The following is a 19,221-nucleotide window of genomic DNA, read 5'->3' as shown; positions in this document are numbered from 1 at the left end:
TCTCTTTTACTTTCTCCATGCATGTATGTATGTATAAGTAATTCGTCAACTCAGCGCGTCCAGCAATTAACTATGCAATACGCTGACCTCACCAGCTTCAACTCCAACTCCAACTCCAACTCCGCCTCCATCTACGATTCGAGCACTTGTGATTGTGTCAGAGCCACACAGAGAAGAATCGAAAGTGCCGCATCATGTTGCCGCTGAATGACGCCTTTGATTTGTTTTGCAAGTGTGTTGTTGTTATATCCGCTATAAAGGAATTTGCATTTCAAATGAATTACTACACCCCGGAGAAATATCAAACCAAAGGCAACAAAGAGCGGGAAAAAACAAGTGGACTCACATTGTGAGCCGAACAGGAGCCGGGCCTGCTGAAATATAAATGTTAATCCAGGCAGCGTCGATTGCAAAACGTTCAGCGCTGTTGACAGCATCTACCCGGACAACATCCAGTGTCCAGTCACAGCGGCCCTTGCTGCACACAATCCAATGAGCAGCCCATTGGCCAGAGCCTGGGCATGGGCGGAATGTCAACGGCTTTTTAATTGATTTTCATGGGCTGCAGTTTTTGATTGTGCTGATTGACGCATCAAATGAAGTGACTTCAGGGTTGGTTGGGGTGCTCACAGCTCACAGTCAGTGTCTGCTACTGCAACTGGCCCTGATCCTGCTGCTGCTGCTGACCCTGTTGCCATATCAGTAGCGGTGCAAACAACACTTTTCCGCACGCACACACACACACCCACACACACTCGTACGCACGCTCAGTGGCTCACACACACAGCAGACATGAATCCGGCAGTAATTAAATTTGTCAGTCACACAAAACGTTGCTGCAGCGCCCAAAGAAGTGGCAAAGTGTACAGCGCGTCGTATGCGTGATGCGATTGCATGCAATGCCATGAGCATACGTGTGCGACTGCGCTTGTCGGTGTGTGTGAGTATGGCAAACAATGCCACTCTGCCTCCAAAAGCGCCGGATAAGTAAGCAAGCCATAAGTGCAAGTTAAAAGCAGGTTGAGCTACAGATATATCGCACACTCACGAAATACTGTGTTATAAACACTTATATACTATATAAAACTTAAATAACAATATTGCCAATATATGATATATGATATATGATATATGATATATGATATATGATATATGATATATGATATATGATATATGATATATGATATATGATATATGATATATGATATATGATATATGATATATGATATATGATACATGATATATGATATATGATATATGATATATGATATATGATATATGATATATGATATATGATATATGATATATGATATATGATATATGATATATGATATATGATATATGATATATGATATATGATATATGATATATGATATATGATATATGATATATGATATATGATATATGATATATGATAATATTTTCAATTTCTTTAAAATTATAATTGATATTTAAAGGCACTATAAAACATTCACAACTTTAAAGATTAAAAGGAAAAAAGTGAATTAACTTAACTTAACTTTTAAATAAATAAAAAACATTTCAGCTATAATTACATACATATTTAAATACTCCATTCGAAATACATTAAAACATTTACAAATACTTTTTATTACTTTTTTTATATATGTAATATATATGTATGTATATATAGTTATATGTACATATTTACTTATTCATTACATTGTATCATAAGTCAATCTATTATATGATAATATATGCCAAGCACAACCGACATACCCCAAAGATATAAAATTTTCCAGAGGTATATCGAGGCAAATATAAGACAGAGTCCGGATTGAATACTGGCTAACAGATTGTTGTTATTGAACTTTAATTATTGCATTCTGGACTGTGTTCGTCCGTTTTGCTGCTGTTACCCCAACTGTAATTTAATATGGATACAGTCAAACACCCAAAATGCACACATACACACGAACAGACAGACAGAGCCAGAGCCAGACAGCGGCTGATAGACAAACAGCTGCACATGCGTCGCTAATGAGCCGCTTTTTAGTACTGGATGGCCAAGTGGATGGCTGAAATTCGCGTTATGCCAGGTTCTCCAGTAAGGGTCCATTCGCCCACTCGCCCAGTCGCTCAGTCGCTGGAGATAGCAAACGAGGAAACGCGTCCAAATATTGCACAATGCTGAAACCGAAAAATTTGAAATCGGAGACGCAATTTAACAATCATTAGAAAAACACATTAAGCGTAAAAAGTTAATGAGCAGCTTGTGTCAACAGAGAGTCAAGACAGCCAGCATTAAGCCAGGATATCAGGACATGAGCCAAAAATACCTTTAGCTGTGTATTTTATATATGCCTCTCTTGGTATGTGTGTGTGTGTTTGTCTATGCCGCAGCTGCAGTGCGGCCAAGCTGCAGCGTAGCGTCTAAGACATTGGATCCTGTGCTCAGGTTAAAGTGAATTGCAAAAAAAGTAAGAACGTTGCAGTCGGGTGTTACCAACTGCAGAATACTCATTCACATCCTATCAGCAATTTAGTAGCTAAGTTTCGCTCTAATACTGTAGAAAATGGAGTTTTCCCAATTTGTGACGCCCCCTACTGAAAAGTTTTGGATGCCTTTGCTAAAAAATGTGAAAATTACATTTTTTTTCGATATGCCACGCCCCTAAAAGGCATTACAGTCATTGGGTCATTGATAGAGGTAGGGGTTACTGGTAACTCAACTATTCAAATTTGAAGCTTCTAGCTCTTAAGCTGTAGGGAATATACGCTTTTGGGGCTTGCCACACCCCCTTTTGGGCGGACATATATCAAGCTCTTTGGACTTGAGTGGCCAAGCAGCGTATATATACCAAATTTCAGGTCTCTAGCATCGAAAGTGCCGAAAATATAGCATCATTTAAAAAACCACTATATCTTTAGGTCAGATTTGCCTTGCTCCTATTTGGTGTAGACATATAATTTCGTCAGTCTTTATAGAATCATAACATCAGCTCACGTGCTCTGGGAGATACAGTTTTATCCGATTTATAACTTATCACGTTATATATCGGAGATATACACGAGTATGTCATCCAAATTTCAACTCTCTAGCTTCAATAGCGCCGAAATAAACTGCGTTCATACGGACAAAAATTGCACAAAAACAATATGTATACTCATTTTACTTTCGTGAATGAGTATAAAAAAGAGAAGCTGAAATAGCGGTAAAAAGGAAACTCATAATAAACGGCAGCTGCACCCATGACAGGATGACGACTTCAATGGATACGCCGTTGTATTTGAGGCACGCTATTAGGGCTCCGTGTGGGATATACCACAGCGGAAGGCATGGGCTTACCATGAAAATCCAATGGAAAGGGGGGCGTTGGAAAATTGAAACGGAAACTTAATTGATAGTCAATATTATATTATCTGGCAAAGTAATCGAAATAGTAAGAATTATATTTGTATTCATTTTTAACTATTAAATGTAATTAAATATGCAAAATTATTTAAAGTATTTTATTGATTGATTGACTGATTATAAAAAAAAAATAGATAGCAAAAATAATAATATCAACATATATATACTTACATACATGGGCAGATTAACCCGGAGTTAATTTATTTGCTAAATTATTTTCAGCTGTAGCTATATTTTTCTTGCACCCTGTTTTATTTTAAAATTTTTCACTTGTCAGGGGCCCCAGCCAGCTGCCTACTTGTTAGTCTGATCCCGTGTACATATGTATACAGCAATTTCGCTCGAACTATTATATAATCATATTCGAGAAATAGTTATGCAATTATTATAAATTGCATTAAATTATATTTAAATTGCATTAAATTAAAATAAAATTTTTTACATTGCATTGTATGTCTGTGGACTCTTTACTTTGATCTGCACTCAAAGTGCTATCTATCTCCTATGTAAGATAGATTTCTGCACAGTTTCAATATCAGCAGCAAATAGTTTTCAAAAACTTGAAGCGTCCTACTAAGCAGGGGCAAACCGCACAAAACATGACCAACTACGCCTCTGGCCACAGATTGGGGCCCTGTCGGTCGCTTGCCAATGTCTACAATGTCGTTTACTTTGCCTAACAATATTTAGTTAGCCAACAAAAGCCAGGCGTACGTCCACGCACCTCCTCGCACCCATCGCACCCCCTCACAGCCCGCTGACAAGGGCAGCACGCAACAGTCTGCGGATGAGGCAGGCGAACTCCTTGCCTTGGGCCAAACTCCTCTGGAGAGCCGTCTGTAGTTTTGGTCTAACAACTCATTTGGCACTCATGAGTAGGTCAGGCTGTTAAGGCCCCGCAATCACACAGACATATATATGTACATAGATATAAATACATATATCTGGCGACATGTCCTTCGAGCCTTTAAACTGGTCGCTAAATCGCAATGCTTGTCACGTTTTAGACGGCGTTGAAAAGTCAGGTCAGAGCGAAGCGGGCCGGAGAGCAGGAGGACAGGAGGGCAGGAGGGCGGGGTGGCTACAAGTTTTTGTGTGCTTTTGTGCGTGCCTGGCCGGATGTGCCTAGGAGGATATGCGTCTTTGTCGTAATTACCTTGACTCGGCTGCCACATTTGATGCCGTTCGCTGGCGCGCAAATCCCAGACGCTGACAAAGAGCAACACACACACACATACACAGGCTCGTTGTGATTGCGGCTACAACAGGTGTGTGTGCGCGCGTGTGTGTGTGTGTGAGCTATATCTGCTTCTAATTGCCGCTAAGTGCCATTGAAATCCTTGGCCATTGCCATTTTGATACTGGGCATTCTGTCATAAATAATAAAGACCGGCAGCGACAATTTAAAGAGCTAACTGAGCGCGGCGGCCACGAGGACCGCATGGTCAAAGTGCTTTTGGTCAGTTGACCACTTAAGCACAATGCTTTTGCATTGTACCTGGCGCGCCCATTTCGGGTTTATTTTCGGCGGGCCATGCACGTTTGCCACCTGCTCGTGCAACATGGCCTCAACTCAGTCTCGCTCACTTATGTAAGTGTATGTGTAAGTGTGTCTGTGTGGCTCCATTGCCGGGTGGACCATGTGGACTAGCTGAAATGCAGCTAACGAACCGCAATTGCGGTCACATTTCATGAGAGCGCGCACGTCGCCCTCTGGGCAGGCACACGCACACACACACACACACACACACACACCCACACACATATGCGCTGATTCAATTTGCAGGCTGCGACAGGCTTTTAGTGCAAACTTCACCCACACAGCAGCAGCAGCAACAGCAGTGGTAGCAACAACAACAACAACAGCAACAACAACAACCACAGTGAATCTCCCTGTCAAAATGGACCAAAACTCAACGACTGTCTGTGGATATCATCAAAATTAGCTCGTTTGGCGGGCAAGAAGGGTTTTACAACACAGTCAAAAGCTGCATGCAACACTCACATACACACACACGCCGGTGTGTGTGGCCCACATATACGGGCTGCTGCATGCCCCATTGAAAGCTGGCATCCAACCTCAACTGCGCTTCGGCGAAAAACTTGCAATAGCAACAGGTTTATGACAGGCCAATTAACTAGACTCTATATTTGCATGCACACGTACCTATATACGTACATATTCATATATTCATTTACATATTTATTTCGATGCATGTCTGTACATAAATCTCAGTGTTTATGCACAGACGTCGGTTGTTTGGCAGGCGTTATAGCAAGTTGTGGATTGTTTGATTTATACACGAAATATAATCAACATCAATTATTATTTTTCTGTACTAGCTCTCTCATTGCTCTACAGCTATACCTAGAGGGGAATCATAATTTATGACGACTGACTCATTGGGCATTGAGTTGAAAACTTAAACTTCTTATGGATTGACCTTGCCCACATATGAATTCACATACTATATAAATCGACAGCTTATCAATCTAGGTCATTTTAGTTAATTATAATGGTATAAGGGTTTTATTGAAATGTATGTAACAGGCAGAAGGGGGCGTGGCTGACCTCATATATATACTTATATTCTTGATAAGGGCGACGGTATCAGAAGATATAAGAGCTAGAGATTTCAATATATATATATTTTTTAATGTCCGTATATATAGCGCGGATATCGAGTTTATCACCAAAAATCAATAACTGATCCCGTTATTTCTTTATCGATAAAAAACCTTATCGAAAATCAGCTATAAAATTATATCTCCTACATCTATAGGGCTAGAGTCTCCAAATTTTAAATGTAGATTCATATGTACTTTATAGAATTTCGATTTTTGTTATAATTCATTCCCCCCCCCCCCCCCCTTATATCCCCCCTCACCCCTAAATTTGTAAGAAACGTATTTCAAATTCTAGAGACTTGTGCTTTAACAAATTAAATTTCATCGTTATAATCACGATCTGAAAGTTTAACGAAGATAGTATATCCACAAGAAATGTTATTAAACAATTAATTTCTCATAGTAAGCGCACACTGCAGCCCATGCGTGTTTATGCGTGGGTGCTTGTGTGCGTGTGTCTACGTGTGTGGTGTGTGTGTGTGCGTGTGTGTGTGTTTTTGTGTAAGCAGAAAGAAATGATTGAAATTTTGTTAAATGTATGTAACATGGCAAGAGAGTCGTGGCAGAACCCATAAATTATATATATTCCTGATCAGGACGACGATTTAAGTTGAGAGATTTGAAAAGCAACTACACAAATGTGAATGATATACTTACGGTCTGAAAGTTTTATGGAGATAGCAAATCTACAAAAATTGTTATTAAACACTTAATTCCCATAGTCAACCCATTGCAGACCAGACATGCTTATGCGAGCGAGTGTGGGTGTGCATATGTTGTTTCTCTTGTATGCAGAAGCAAAGCAAAGAATATCAGTCCCTCTAATGTCATAGTCGGGCCGTCTCGACTAGAGCTTTCTTGCTAATAGCAACTATGTGTTTAGTATGTACTAAATACTTTGAAGATATGAATTGCCATTATAAGTAACTTACAAAATTTTATCCATTTTACTAAACTTAAAAAACTTGCAAAAAAAAAAACAAGTCTGAAATAAACTATTTAACATAATATATGTGTAATATATATGTGTATAATATAATTAATATTGCTTATGAATTACTATGTTTATAGTACTTATGAAACGTATATTAATATCTGCGAATATGTTGAATGTTTATAGGAAAAAGTTCTACTGAAAACATGTAAGCATATCTAAGACACTCTTTGCTCATATGCGATAACGTTGAATTATAGCCGTGAACCCTTCGAAGAACTGATATTTCCATCATTCTTCGCGTCTTTCTGACACTTAAAGGGTGCCTGTTTCAGATGTGGAGAGATGGGTCACAATGCAAAAGCATGCACCAAGCTTCCAAAATGTAGCTTCTGCGTCCGGAAAGGCGAATAGTTTCGCCTAAAATGAAATGTTAAGGTTACTGCAGCTTAACGAAAATAATTGTGTTGCTGCCCAAGATCTCTTAGAGCAGACTATACGAGAAAAATGTATAGACATAGCCTTCCTCAGTGAGCCTCACCACTGTAAGATCAGCTGCCCTAGGACATGGTCAACAGACGCTAATGACAATACCGTGCTGTGGGCATGTGGCAACCCATCGAATGTACTTTCAAATTTTAAGTCATTTAATGGGCTCGCACACCCTCGTTACGGTAACTTGTGGCTCTACAGTTGCTACCTGGTCCCCAGCATGCAGCTCGTCGAGCTCGTCGAGGATGCTAGGGTCCGGAAGGCCATTATATCAGGAGAAGAGAACTGTATCCCATGGATAACTTTGATTCCGTGGCCTTTTCAGAGAACATTCAGTCGCTGGGCACAGCTGGCAATGCTGGGACCAAAGTATGCCAAATGGTAGCCCAAATAGTAACATAACATAGTAGTTAAAAGATTTTACGCAGGTAACGCTCTTTCCAGACAGATTAAGCTCCATTCATGCCCCTGCCAAGATTCAAATCCCTAGTATTTGAAATCCTCCTTTGTCCTTAGGGATGAGGGGGTGGATATAGAAATCGAAATTCTACAAAGTACATTTAAAATTTGGCGCATCTAGCATAAAAAACGTTGCAGACAACGTTTTTAGTTGAAAAAGAGAAAAAAATTAGATGATTTATTCATCAATTTTGGGAGAAAAACTCGATATCCGCGGTAAATATACGGGCATTTAAAAAAAATTCAAGTCACCAGCTCTTATACTATCTGAGATCGGTGCGTTCAAGCATACGGACAGACAGACGGACAAGGCTAAATCGGCTCAGCTCGCCGCCCTGATCAAGAATGCATATACTTTGTGGGGACTGCCACGCCTCCGTTTGCCTGTTTCATACATTTCAACAAAACCATTCTACCCTGTTTCCCCTTTTCAGTGGGTTCAGGGTATAATAAACCAAAAACGGGAGCCAAAAGTGAAAGCTAAGGCAAAAGCCGACGTAAATCACTTTCAATCTTAATGTATGCGGCCATTAGATTGTCCACTACTCAAGCCCAATAAGTCCCCACCTGCTCATCTGCCAACCTGTCCAGCCTTGTAGGGCGTGCGAGCATTTGCTTGTTTACGCACTCATTACACGAAATGTAATGCCCAATTAAGCCATAGTAGATAATAAAAAAAAGCTAAGCTAGTTGCTATATTAAACATTAATGCCAAAGCTGCCAACAATAATTATGCAAATTTCACATCATTCTGTGTGTGTGTGTGTGTGTGTGTGTTTAGAGAGTAGCAAAGACACGAACCTTGACAGCAGCGACACTTACTGGCAAGCAATTTGCAGGCTGCGTCTGCTACGTGCTAAAGGAAATGGCACCTTGCAGCCAAACCCACCACCTACACCACTCCCCACCCCACCCACCGTCCGCACAGTCGGCTACGGGCACCACTCAACCCGCCCACACAACCGTAAGCGCATTTTAATGATCTCATTTATGCTAATCTGCAAACGGTTAAATCTGTGCACGCCACAGCCACAAGGCGGCCCCAGACAGAACAACAGCAACAACACCAAATACGACAAGAACAACAACAACAAGCATAACAACACTACGAACAGCAAGGTGCCACCGGCTGCTAATGCTAATGAAGTCTAATTGAATTTTGGACACTTGACACGTCGCACAATCTGATCTTTTCAGATGTGAGGTCCCGAGAAGACCCACCATGTGCCCAATGGGCGTGGCATCAACAATTTAAAGCCTTTAACACACGCCTCCAATAGGAGACGGCTGCAAGTAAAATAAGTTAGAGAGCTCTAGTCGAAACTGCTCGACTACGAAATCCCCTGGACCCTTCGATGAATTGATATTTCACAATAATTCCTTGCAAAAGAAACACGCTCACTCGCAGAAACACATGCAAGCATAAACACGCATTGGCAGCAGTGTGGGCTTACTATGGAAATTCAATTGTTGAATAGCTTTTCTTGTGGATTTACTTTTTTCATTAAACTTTCAGGTCGTTAATATACATATATATGCAGATGAGTCGTAATTTAATATATTTGCGTCGGATTGGATGCAATATGTTTGGCACCCACCAAATACCGAGCTCCATGATCAGCACCTAAAACCAATTATAAGCTATGGCGGTGGCGAAATGACCGAAAACATAAATCGGGTATTGTCCAGTTGGTTGATCTGGAACCATCCAAATGTGGTGAATCCACTAGCCCAATGGTCATACCTAACCGTTATAGAAAATTTGTGGGCGAAATTGGGTGTGGCCATTCGGAAAATAAAAATGACCTCAAAACGGCCCTATTGGAGGAATGGCTAAAAATCTGCAGCAAAGTCACCCGAAAATTGTTTAACTCGATGGAATCACGCTTAAAAGAGGTGATTAAACAAAAAGGAGGTAACAAAATCCTAATTTAAGAATTTTTGGATAGTAAAGTCATTGAAAGTGAAGTGCACGAAATAAGCTGTGACATGGAAAAGGGCAGTTATTTTAGTTCTCTTTAGTTTTAAATGTTTGAGAACAGAAAAATAATGAAGTGTGTTAATACATAAATGAATGACTGATAAATAAGACCCCATTAAAATTTATATATATATATATATATATATATATATATATATATATATATATATATATATATATATATATATATATGTATGTATATATGTATACTACATCTAAATTTATATATATATATAAAGTCTATCTTGCAGATATGTATATAAACGCCTATAAAAGCCCGAAAAACCTTTCTAATTTATAATAATATTTACGAGAAACCCTTCTACTTTCTAATTGAGTTGGAGATTTTTCTACCATGAACCCATTTTTAATGGGAAATCAGGGTATAGTGGTTTTAACAGACAGAAGGAGGCGTGATAGACCCCACAAAGTATATATATTCTCGATCAAGGCGACGAGCTGAGTCGATTTGGATTTTTGTAGCCTAACTTGAATACTATTAGACCTGCAAACTTCAGATATGTGCATATACATTTGATGAATTATTAATTTAATTTACAGTAATTTACAGATTTTGGATACCACGCCCCCTTCGACCCCTGGAGGGTTCAGGGTATCTCCTACTCGAGCAGTCTATACTAGAGCCTTCTTAATTTTTGTACATTGAATTTTAATTGCAATCAAATTGTTTAATACATATATAAGATATAAGTCAATGAAATAAATAAACATGAATTAATTCGAATTCACATATTAAAGATATTGCCGTAGCGACTGAAAAGGTTTTCCCTTCCTATGTGCCTCTGTGCATGCTTTGATGTGAAACGCTGGAATGAAACGTTCACTCAAAATTTGTCAACCCGAGAACAACCCAAATGCTCCGAGTCCGACGTGTGTCGAGACAACATTTGCGTTTTTGCGGTTGCGGCTGCAACTCAATCCGCCCAGCTCGCCCCTTTGGATAGAGGGAGAAACAGATAGAGGGGCGGGTGGATGATAAAATTTGCTATGCATTTAACCGCATTGAAATTTTCTCGTAATATTTGATTTGATTTTTAAACAAAAAGCTGCATGTTGAACACTGCCAACTGGCAAAGGGATGGATCGAGATATGCGTCAAGCGATGGCCACTGGGCAGTATTTGGTCTGTCAAGCTTGTGGGGAAGGGGCGTGTTTAAGTATGACCATTGGCATGGGTTGCTTTTGTTAGTCTGCCAACGAACCAACAACAAATCAGCATTATTTGACAACGCAGCTAATTTACATGAGTGACCAGAGTTCAGGCAATGACAGCATCGACCAGCAGAGGTTCTGCCCAGCCTCCTGGCAATGGGAGGAGGCCATTCCACAGCAGCAGCTGCTGCCAGTGGAAATGCCTGATGGTTTTGCGGGTGGAAAGTGGAAATTGCCAGAGCCATCGAAAAATGTCAACGTCAACTGCGGCATCGACTGCGGCTGCCCATCATGCAAATCAAACTCGAGCAGCACAGCAGCAACAAATTCCAGTTGAGGCGTCATCGCAGAAACAAAAAAGTTTCAAGCAACTTGCGACTTGACTTTAATTTAATTTAATTACTTCTCAACGTACATTTCGATACTTTATTGCCTTGCGTGTGCGAGCATCGCACTCAACCGGAGCGGCCAGTGCACTGAAGGCAGGAAGGAGGGAGCGCACATGATGACAGCAGCAGAAGTAGAAGCAGCAGCAGTTGGAGAGCTTTTTGTGATCGGCTGAAGGGCGACTCGACACGAATCTCAGCTAAATGGAGAAACGAGAGAAACAAATTTGAGTGTCGCTTTGTAAATTGTTTTGCTTCTTATTATTTATTTATTTATTATTATCGTTATTATTACTTTTTTATTTTTATTTATTTTCATTTTTTTTTTTTTTTTTGTCTAGTCTGTTATTGTATTCGCATTTCATTTAAGATAACAAGACTCAGTTCGGCCAAGGCGACTGAGCCAAACGCTGCATTAAATTTTCGCATTGAGTTTGAAACATTAAAAAACTTAATATTAATTACAATTATATAAAGCTTATCGATTCGCAACTAGAACTTATTTGTAAGGAAAAGTAGAGAAGTTTGTGTAGACTGCTGATTTTTAAACAAATGTTTATCAATTATTTTGAGAATTATTTGAATTTTAAATTAATATTTTAATCAATATATTTTAATTATTTATTAATATATTAATTTCTACTATTAATTATTTTGAGAATTATTTAATCTATTAATTAATACATTAATTATACATACCTATTACCCAAAATACACTAGAGATACACACGATGGAAATCGATTTGTCAATAAGAATCAACACCATTATCGATGGTCTGGCTATGCCCCTGCCAAAACAGTTCGAAGTCAAAATCGATAACTATTTCCCATTATCTGCTAATTACTTTAGTAAATTAAGAATACCCTATGTTATGAAGAACCCTTTCATTATTTCCCTATTCATTTATCCAAGCCCAATTCGACATGCCCCCCTTTTGAGCGTAGCGCGCCGAACAGTACATGATCCTCTGGGTTATCGGGAAGCTACTCTCACAGACGCACACATTCATGAGCAGAAGCTGAGGCAGCAGCGAACGACTGCCGTTAGGCTGTTGGTGACATTACAGTATTCACCGCCGAGCAGCCATATAGAGAACATAAACAAATTTCGTGTTGATTCACGACGAATCAAGAACAATAAACGGATTGCGAGAGCTCTTTAAGATAAACATAAAATACATAAAAGCAATTCTATACAGCAGCCACACACGCTCGCACTCACACACATGTGCATATGTGCAGTTGCACGCGTATTCACTTATTCGTTTATTTGCATATGTGCACATTTAGCTCGAATAGATAGCGGTCACGATAACAAGCTGATTCCTATCTAAACTGTAACAGGTGCTCAGCAGCGCGGAGCAGGCGTCGCGTTCTGTTTCCGAGATATATTCCATTGATAAGGGGCCCTCGGGAGAGCGAGCACGGTGAGCGCGCAGTGGGCAAAGCTCGAAGAGAGCTTCAACGTGATAGCAGGAAAGCTTCGACGTCGACGTTGATGTCGGAATAGGCATCGGCTCTGTGTCGCTCGCGCTCGGCTCGCTGTGCTCGCGGCTCGAGTTTCAATTGATTCAATTTACCGTTATAGCAACAATTGATGAAATCGCCGACTACGGCAACGGCAACGGCAACGCCATCGGCTACAGCGACAGCGACGACGTCAACGACTACAATACCAGCAGCAACAGAAGTAGAAACAGAGACAGAGACAGAGACAGAAAGAGCAACAAGTCGACTCAGTGATTCGCCATCGGGTTTACGCTGCAGCCGCACCACATCCGCCGTCTCATCCTGGCTACACGAACTCTCCGTAAGTTTTTCTAATTCGCTCGTGCTCTCTCGCCGTTGTTTGCGTGCCGTTTCAGTTGTTGCTGCGCCGCCAACGCCGGCGATCGTCATTTCAGTGGCTCCAATCGCTCCACTTCCAGTCATTATCACTCTCATCAGCAGCCGCCGACGTCCAGTACTTCGTTATGTGTATGTGTGCGAGTGCGCGCGCCTCTGTTGTTGTTGTTGTCACTGTGACTGTTATTGTTATTGTTATTATTGTTATTGTTGCGTGTGAACGCCTTTTGTCTCGGCGCTGTCATGTATCGTAATAATGCGGATAGTTCTTTCTGTTTCATCAACCGCTTGAACGGCACCACCCACGATGAAACGCAGCAGCCGGGCGAGCATGAGCCGACATCGGCGATCCTCAACTACTGCAAGCGCAAGGTACGTTACGTAGATATAGTGGAACAAAAATATACTTTAAAAAAATTTCATGAACAGTGTGCTCTCAATATAATGAACGCAAGTGCGATAATGAATTGCACAAACAAAATATACAGGTATCCCTCGTATAGCGCGGTCTTATACAACGCGATTTCGATATAGATTTGGAAAAGTTAGGTTTCAGTACAACGCGAAATTTAGGCTTATATAACGCGAAGGGGAAAATACATCATTTTAACGTGCAAAGATCTTTGAAAACAGTGAAACAGATTAATTACCATATGATGCTTGAAGAGTAACAATAAAGTTTTTAATAAACCTTTAATTCGTTTTTTTTTAATGTGCACATAATTATTTAAATTTTGTTTTTTGAATTTTGAAATACATACAAATATATGTACATATGTATTGTTATTCATATTTTGTATTGGGTTGAAATATATGTGTATCTGTTATTTTGTATGTATTTTATTGAAAAAATAAAAAACCTATTGGAACCTAACCCTCGAATTTATATGAAAACTATGTTTTAGATAACGCGGATCTACAAAACGCGCAATTCTCCTGGAACGTAACTATCGCGTTATACGAGGGATGCCTGTAAATGTATATAAATAAAAACAAGTAAGAACGTTGCAGTCGGGCGTTACCGACTGCGGAATACTCATTCACATCCCATCAACAATTTAGTAGTTAAGTTTCGTTCTAATACTGTAGAATATACCGGTTTTTCCGATTTGCCACGCCCCAACTGGGCGTAGACACCTCATTTTTGGTCAGTTTTTAGAAAGAGATAACGTTACCCTAACTGCAAAGTTTGAATGCTTACCCTAAAAAAATGTGAAAATTACAGGGTATTTTTCGATATGCCACGCCCCTAAAGAGGCCTAAAAATTATTTTTGGGGAATCGATAGAGGAGGCTACCAGTAACTCAACTATCCAAATTTGAAGCTTCTAGCTATTATACTTTAGGAGATATAAACTTTTGCGGTTTGCCACGCCCCCTGTGGGCGGACATATATCTGACAAAACTTTTTGGTCTTGGGTGATCAGTCCGAGTATATATACAAAATTTGAGGTCTCTGCCATCAATAGTGTCCAAAATATAGGAGAATTTAAAAAATCACTATATCTTCAGGTCCGATTTGCCACGCCCCCAACGGGCGTAGACTTATAATTTATCTTCAGACTTTATAGAATCATACCATTAGCTGACGTGCAAAATTTCAGCATTCTAGGTTTACAACTTTAGGAGATACAGTTTTATCCGATTTGCCACGCCCCCAATGGGCGTAGATATATCCGCCATAGCTCGTGATCTTGGGTGGTCAACGCGGACCTACATACCAAGTTTCAGCTTTCTAGCTCTTCAACAAACATGATTTCTAGTATATCGGAAAATGCATTTTCCGATTTGCCACGCCCCTAGTGGGCGGATCGGGAAAATTTTAACACTTTATAAATCGGAGATATACACGAGTATGTGTTCCAAATTTCAAGTCTCTAGCTTCAATAGCGCCGAAATAGATTGCGTTCATACGGACAGACGGACAGACGGACGGACGGACAGACGGACAGACGGACAGACGGACGGACAGCAAGACGGACATTGCACAAAACCAATATACTGATTCACTTTCGTGAATGAGTATAAAAAATATATGTGTTTGTGTGTGTCTCATCATTAGTGATATTTAATTGCAAAAGTACACAGCGAAAAATCGTAGTGTTTATTCACAGTTACATACGGACATTTTTAAAATTTTATTTGAAAATCCTAATTAGTATTTTATTTACAATCATGCGGAATTCATTTATCTGGACTTAAGTGGGAATTGTGTACACAAAAGCTATGTTATCCGATCATTTATATATGCATATGTATGTAGCTTATTCATACATATGCATATTTCCATACACGTACTAGCATTTGTAATCTTGGTACACTCATTCACGAAACTGAAATGAGTACATTAGTTTTGTCTATCCGTCTGTTCATTAGTCCGCTTGATCTCTTGACATATAGAAAATATATTTGTATGTGTCTCTCCCCCTCTGCCGATATGCTTACAGACAACCGATATAATTGTTGATAAATGATAAAATTGATATTGATTTAGAGTTTTTAAGCCATGCACGTTCATATTTCTTGAGCTTACTATAGAGAGTGCAAACTGTACCTAATTGAAGTCATTGAAACATTGCAGTTTCTGCGCCCATATGTGGCCATCCTGACCGTGGTCGGCCTCAATCCCATTTCCACGGACATGAGTACGGTGGGCGCCTGCAGCAGCTACGTCCAGGCGATGATGGTGTTATTTGTCCTCCTGGTGGGCTACGTGCTGCGCTACCTTTGTGGCTATCGGTGAGTGCTTCGAGAGATCTAAGTCAGTGGTAACAAAAAATCCTTGTAGTGGAGATCGCGGCTTTAGTAGCTACCGAGACATCCGACCCGGTGGCTACGGCAACGGCAACGGTACCGATGTCTGCGGCTCCGCCTCCGCCAGCAGCACACCCAACACAATCGGGGAGCTGCTCTTCGGCTATGTGGTACCCAGTGTCCTCAACCTGCTGAGCTTCGTTTCAGCCGTGCTCGTATGCAAGGTGATCGAGCACGAGCAACTGCAGAATCTCATCGAGCGCGTGTTCCTGCTGTCCGCCAAGCCCAAACGACTGTGCCGCATGCTCTGGCTCTATTTGGGCGTGGCTCTGGCTCTGGTGCTGCTGCTCTTTGGCTATGCCTGTAGCGTGGTGTTCATGCAGCAGGCGCAGATCATCAAGGTGACCTGGCTGGCCGAGGCGCTGCGCGCCTGGGAGCTCTGGCTGCGCATCGGGCTGCTCAGCACCATCTTGCTGCAGGATCTCGTGGAGATCATTGTGCTGAGCAGCTACTACATTGAATGCTATTTGCTGCGCGTGCATCTGGAGACGCTGTCGCACAAGCTGCTGATGCACTCCATCGATCCGTTGGACTGGATGCGCGAGATCCTGGAGTTCCGCAAGCTGCTCGAGCGCGTCAACCAACACGTCTCCATACCCGTTTGCTTCCTCATCGTCATGAATCTGGCCTACGCCTTTGCGGGGCTCGTCTACCTGTTTAAGGACTTCGACTTCCATTACTGTGCCCTGAAGCTGGTGCTCCTGAACATTGCGAATGTCATGTTGTGGCTCTTCCTAGGGCTGCTACCGTTCTTTGTGGCCGGGTCCGTCACGCGCGTCTGCCAAAACGCCCAAGCGAACGGACACCAAATCCGGGTCCGTCCCTTTGTATATCACAATACCTCCGCCGAGGATCTCAACTCGACGTTATTGTTCGCCTCCTCGCTAGACATGTCCGCCAAGCTCTTCCGAATGCCCATCCAGTCCAACTATCTGTGCTTCGCAATACTCGTGGTGACCATCGTAGTCCTCACCCTAGGCATGTGCCTCAATCTGAGCGCCTTGGGCAAATTCTGATACAGTGAAGACTTAGTATATTAATATTTCCAATATATATAACATATATTTATATATGTAATTGAATTTAGCTTTAATTAAGATTTACGCGTAGCATAGATTTAAGCCTAAACTGTCTTGAGCTTATTCAATTACTTTATTTACAAATTACGCTTGGGTTCATCTCGCCTTGATTCTTATGACTTTTGCTATAGGTTTGCTACTACTTAAATTCAGTTTAGTTTTAGTTATTTTTTCTCATTCAATTTCTGTTTCTTTAGTCTGGGCTGCAAACCCAGTTTCACAAAAATATATAGTTGTTAAATACTTCAAAAAAAAACAAAAAATTAACTGCGTAATATGTGCATTTTAAAACTAATGAATAACTGAATATCTTTAATTGACGGCAAATCTTCGTACAAGTTGTAACAATTTTTACAATTAATAGTCAAAAAAAAAAAAGACTGTGTTATGTGACTGTGCGAAAGTTTAAACATTTTCTAAGTGCTCAATATATAAGCAAACAAAAATAATAACAAAATAACAAATTATCTTAAACTTACAAAAAATTATCCTTATCTTAAAAAAACAGTTTAATAAATTAATTAATAAAAATCTGTTTTTTTTTTTTTCTTTCTTTTATCAAATTATAACAAAAGGTCAGAAATTATTATTTAAGGTTTCACAAAAATCACGATTCGCTGATAATCTGTTGTAGTTTATATTTTAAAGTAATTTATATTTTAAAATATCACCAAATATTTTCAAATATCAGAATATGCAATTAATACAATAATTTAAATTAATTACGAATTTGTTATTTTAAAAATCAATTTTGTTTTTGGACTTGAAAAGAATTAAATATTTTGTAGGTAAACTTTTGTACGATACAAATTTTAATTATAGTCAGATAAATTCAACTAAACATTGTTTTATTTCATTCATTCACTAAATAAACTAAGAGTTGTGCTGCAATGCTTGAAATACTGTGGTTATTCCAGAGCAAAGTTCGAAATGGTTTTAAGAATAAATTCTATTGAATTGCAGCCCAGCGAATTAGCTTACGCGTATAATATATATCTTGACTGACTAAGTATGCACTTTGGTTTCAGATTTGCGTTTGTTTTATTTTTGTCTCAATTTCAATTGTAGTTTTCGTAGACGCCCACTTCGCACATTTCGGACTCACCAGCCCAGCCAGGGCGGATGATTGATTTTGGATGGCGGGGTGAAGGTCAGGTTGACAGGTATATTGATCAGCGCATGGAGGCGCTTCAGGCGGAGCAACGTTTTGCGTATGTTCACGCCGTTTTTTCCCAGCAAAAAGCCAGCTGGAATCTTGGTGTCACGGTTCGTCTTATCGTGAATCATCTCAATGTATAGCTCGAATTCTGGCGATTTCGAATTATATTCGGTGATAATGGCACCGATGGCGCCGGCGGCCTCTGCATGCAGTGTTTTGGTAAGGAACGAGCACTCGCTGTCGCAAAGATAACGGCAGATAAGTTAAAAAATAGCACCACAATTTGATAATAAGTGATATGAATTATACTTGCCCCCTATCCATAAGGGCAATGCTGCCATGCATCTCTCTCCCATTGCGAAGCGGTTGGCAAGCCTCGGAAGGATCCGCCAGTACCAGGGGTACACCTTCCAGTTTCTGGCTGAATGAGACACCAAAGTCCTTTGCCGGCCGCAGTCGGTAAGTGTATTCCAGATCTTGCGGCGAAATGATTTCGAAGAACACGTCACCGGCAATGATGTCCTGTGTGGTGACGGGCATGTGGATTGTAGACGTGGCTATGCATCCGCTTAGAATGGCAATCGCTATCAGAACAAATAACATTTTGCAAACATAACTAGCGTAAATTTATTGTTGGTAAAAGCACATAAAAATACATTGCACGGCTGCTAAATATTGCTTGGGATTTTGTGGGCTGCCAACTCATTGTCGCATGCGTAAGTGTGGCAAGGCTGCCGGCTACAGATGTGGCAGCACACTGTGCTGTGAACAGTGGTGCGAGCGCGAACATAAAACAAAATATTAACTTGATTGAGAACGAACTCTAGACTATTTATTTTTAGCAACGACATACCCGAAAGCAGCTCGGAAATGCAGAAACAGCTTGCCGAAGCGTT

General features: G+C 40.3%; 2 protein-coding genes and 1 long non-coding RNA gene across 4 annotated transcripts; 1 reads left to right on the top strand and 2 right to left on the bottom strand.

Annotated features, from left to right (window-relative positions):
- Window positions 1–1,583: 1,583 nt before the first annotated feature.
- Window positions 1,584–4,837, bottom strand: LOC149268876 (uncharacterized). The gene is made up of 2 exons (XR_016270472.1): window positions 3,548–4,837; window positions 1,584–2,151 (listed from the first exon to the last, which is right to left on the bottom strand). It is a non-coding gene; the product is annotated as an uncharacterized LOC149268876 (long non-coding RNA).
- A 7,609-nt stretch (window positions 4,838–12,446) lies between these two features.
- Window positions 12,447–17,697, top strand: GrlHz (Gustatory receptor-like Holozoa). Of its 2 annotated transcripts, XM_089471159.1 has the most exons (5): window positions 12,447–12,856; window positions 13,018–13,239; window positions 13,593–13,646; window positions 15,855–16,012; window positions 16,062–17,697. In XM_089471159.1, the coding sequence occupies exons 2-5, from the start codon at window positions 13,027–13,029 to the stop codon at window positions 17,101–17,103; spliced, it is 1,467 nt and encodes a 488-aa protein (XP_089327285.1). In that variant the 5' UTR covers window positions 12,447–12,856; window positions 13,018–13,026; the 3' UTR covers window positions 17,104–17,697. The 2 variants fall into 2 exon arrangements, with proteins under 2 accessions (XP_089327285.1, XP_017866888.2); XM_018011399.2 differs by having other exon boundaries at window positions 12,447–13,239; window positions 13,596–13,646.
- A 300-nt stretch (window positions 17,698–17,997) lies between these two features.
- LOC108616299 (PRADC1-like protein) lies at window positions 17,998–19,054 on the bottom strand. Its single transcript, XM_089471161.1, has 2 exons — window positions 18,635–19,054; window positions 17,998–18,558 (listed from the first exon to the last, which is right to left on the bottom strand). Exons 1-2 carry the CDS (start codon window positions 18,926–18,928, stop codon window positions 18,268–18,270), a joined length of 585 nt encoding a protein of 194 aa, XP_089327287.1. The 5' UTR covers window positions 18,929–19,054; the 3' UTR covers window positions 17,998–18,267.
- Between the last annotated feature and the right edge of the window lie 167 nt (window positions 19,055–19,221).

This window comes from Drosophila arizonae, chromosome 5 (genome assembly GCF_054131065.1).
Source record: "Drosophila arizonae isolate 15081-1271.41 chromosome 5, UAZ_ARI_1.0, whole genome shotgun sequence".
Classification (NCBI taxonomy): Eukaryota; Metazoa; Arthropoda; class Insecta; order Diptera; family Drosophilidae; genus Drosophila; species Drosophila arizonae.
This window is presented reverse-complemented; position numbering and strand designations above follow the sequence as displayed.

What these genes read in the sequence shown, in the direction of transcription:
- GrlHz (XM_089471159.1), top strand. Translation starts at nt 13,027, where the DNA reads ATGAAATCGCCGACTACGGCAACGGCAACGGCAACGCCATCGGCTACA. An exon ending in CCTGGCTACACGAACTCTCC is followed by an intron (nt 13,240 to 13,592) that starts GTAAGTTTTTCT and finishes GATGAAACGCAG; the next exon opens with CAGCCGGGCGAGCATGAGCC. An exon ending in CGCTACCTTTGTGGCTATCG is followed by an intron (nt 16,013 to 16,061) that starts GTGAGTGCTTCG and finishes AAATCCTTGTAG; the next exon opens with TGGAGATCGCGGCTTTAGTA.
- LOC108616299 (XM_089471161.1), bottom strand. Translation starts at nt 18,928, where the DNA reads ATGTTATTTGTTCTGATAGCGATTGCCATTCTAAGCGGATGCATAGCC. An exon ending in CCCTTATGGATAGGGGGCAA is followed by an intron (nt 18,559 to 18,634) that starts GTATAATTCATA and finishes TGCGACAGCGAG; the next exon opens with TGCTCGTTCCTTACCAAAAC.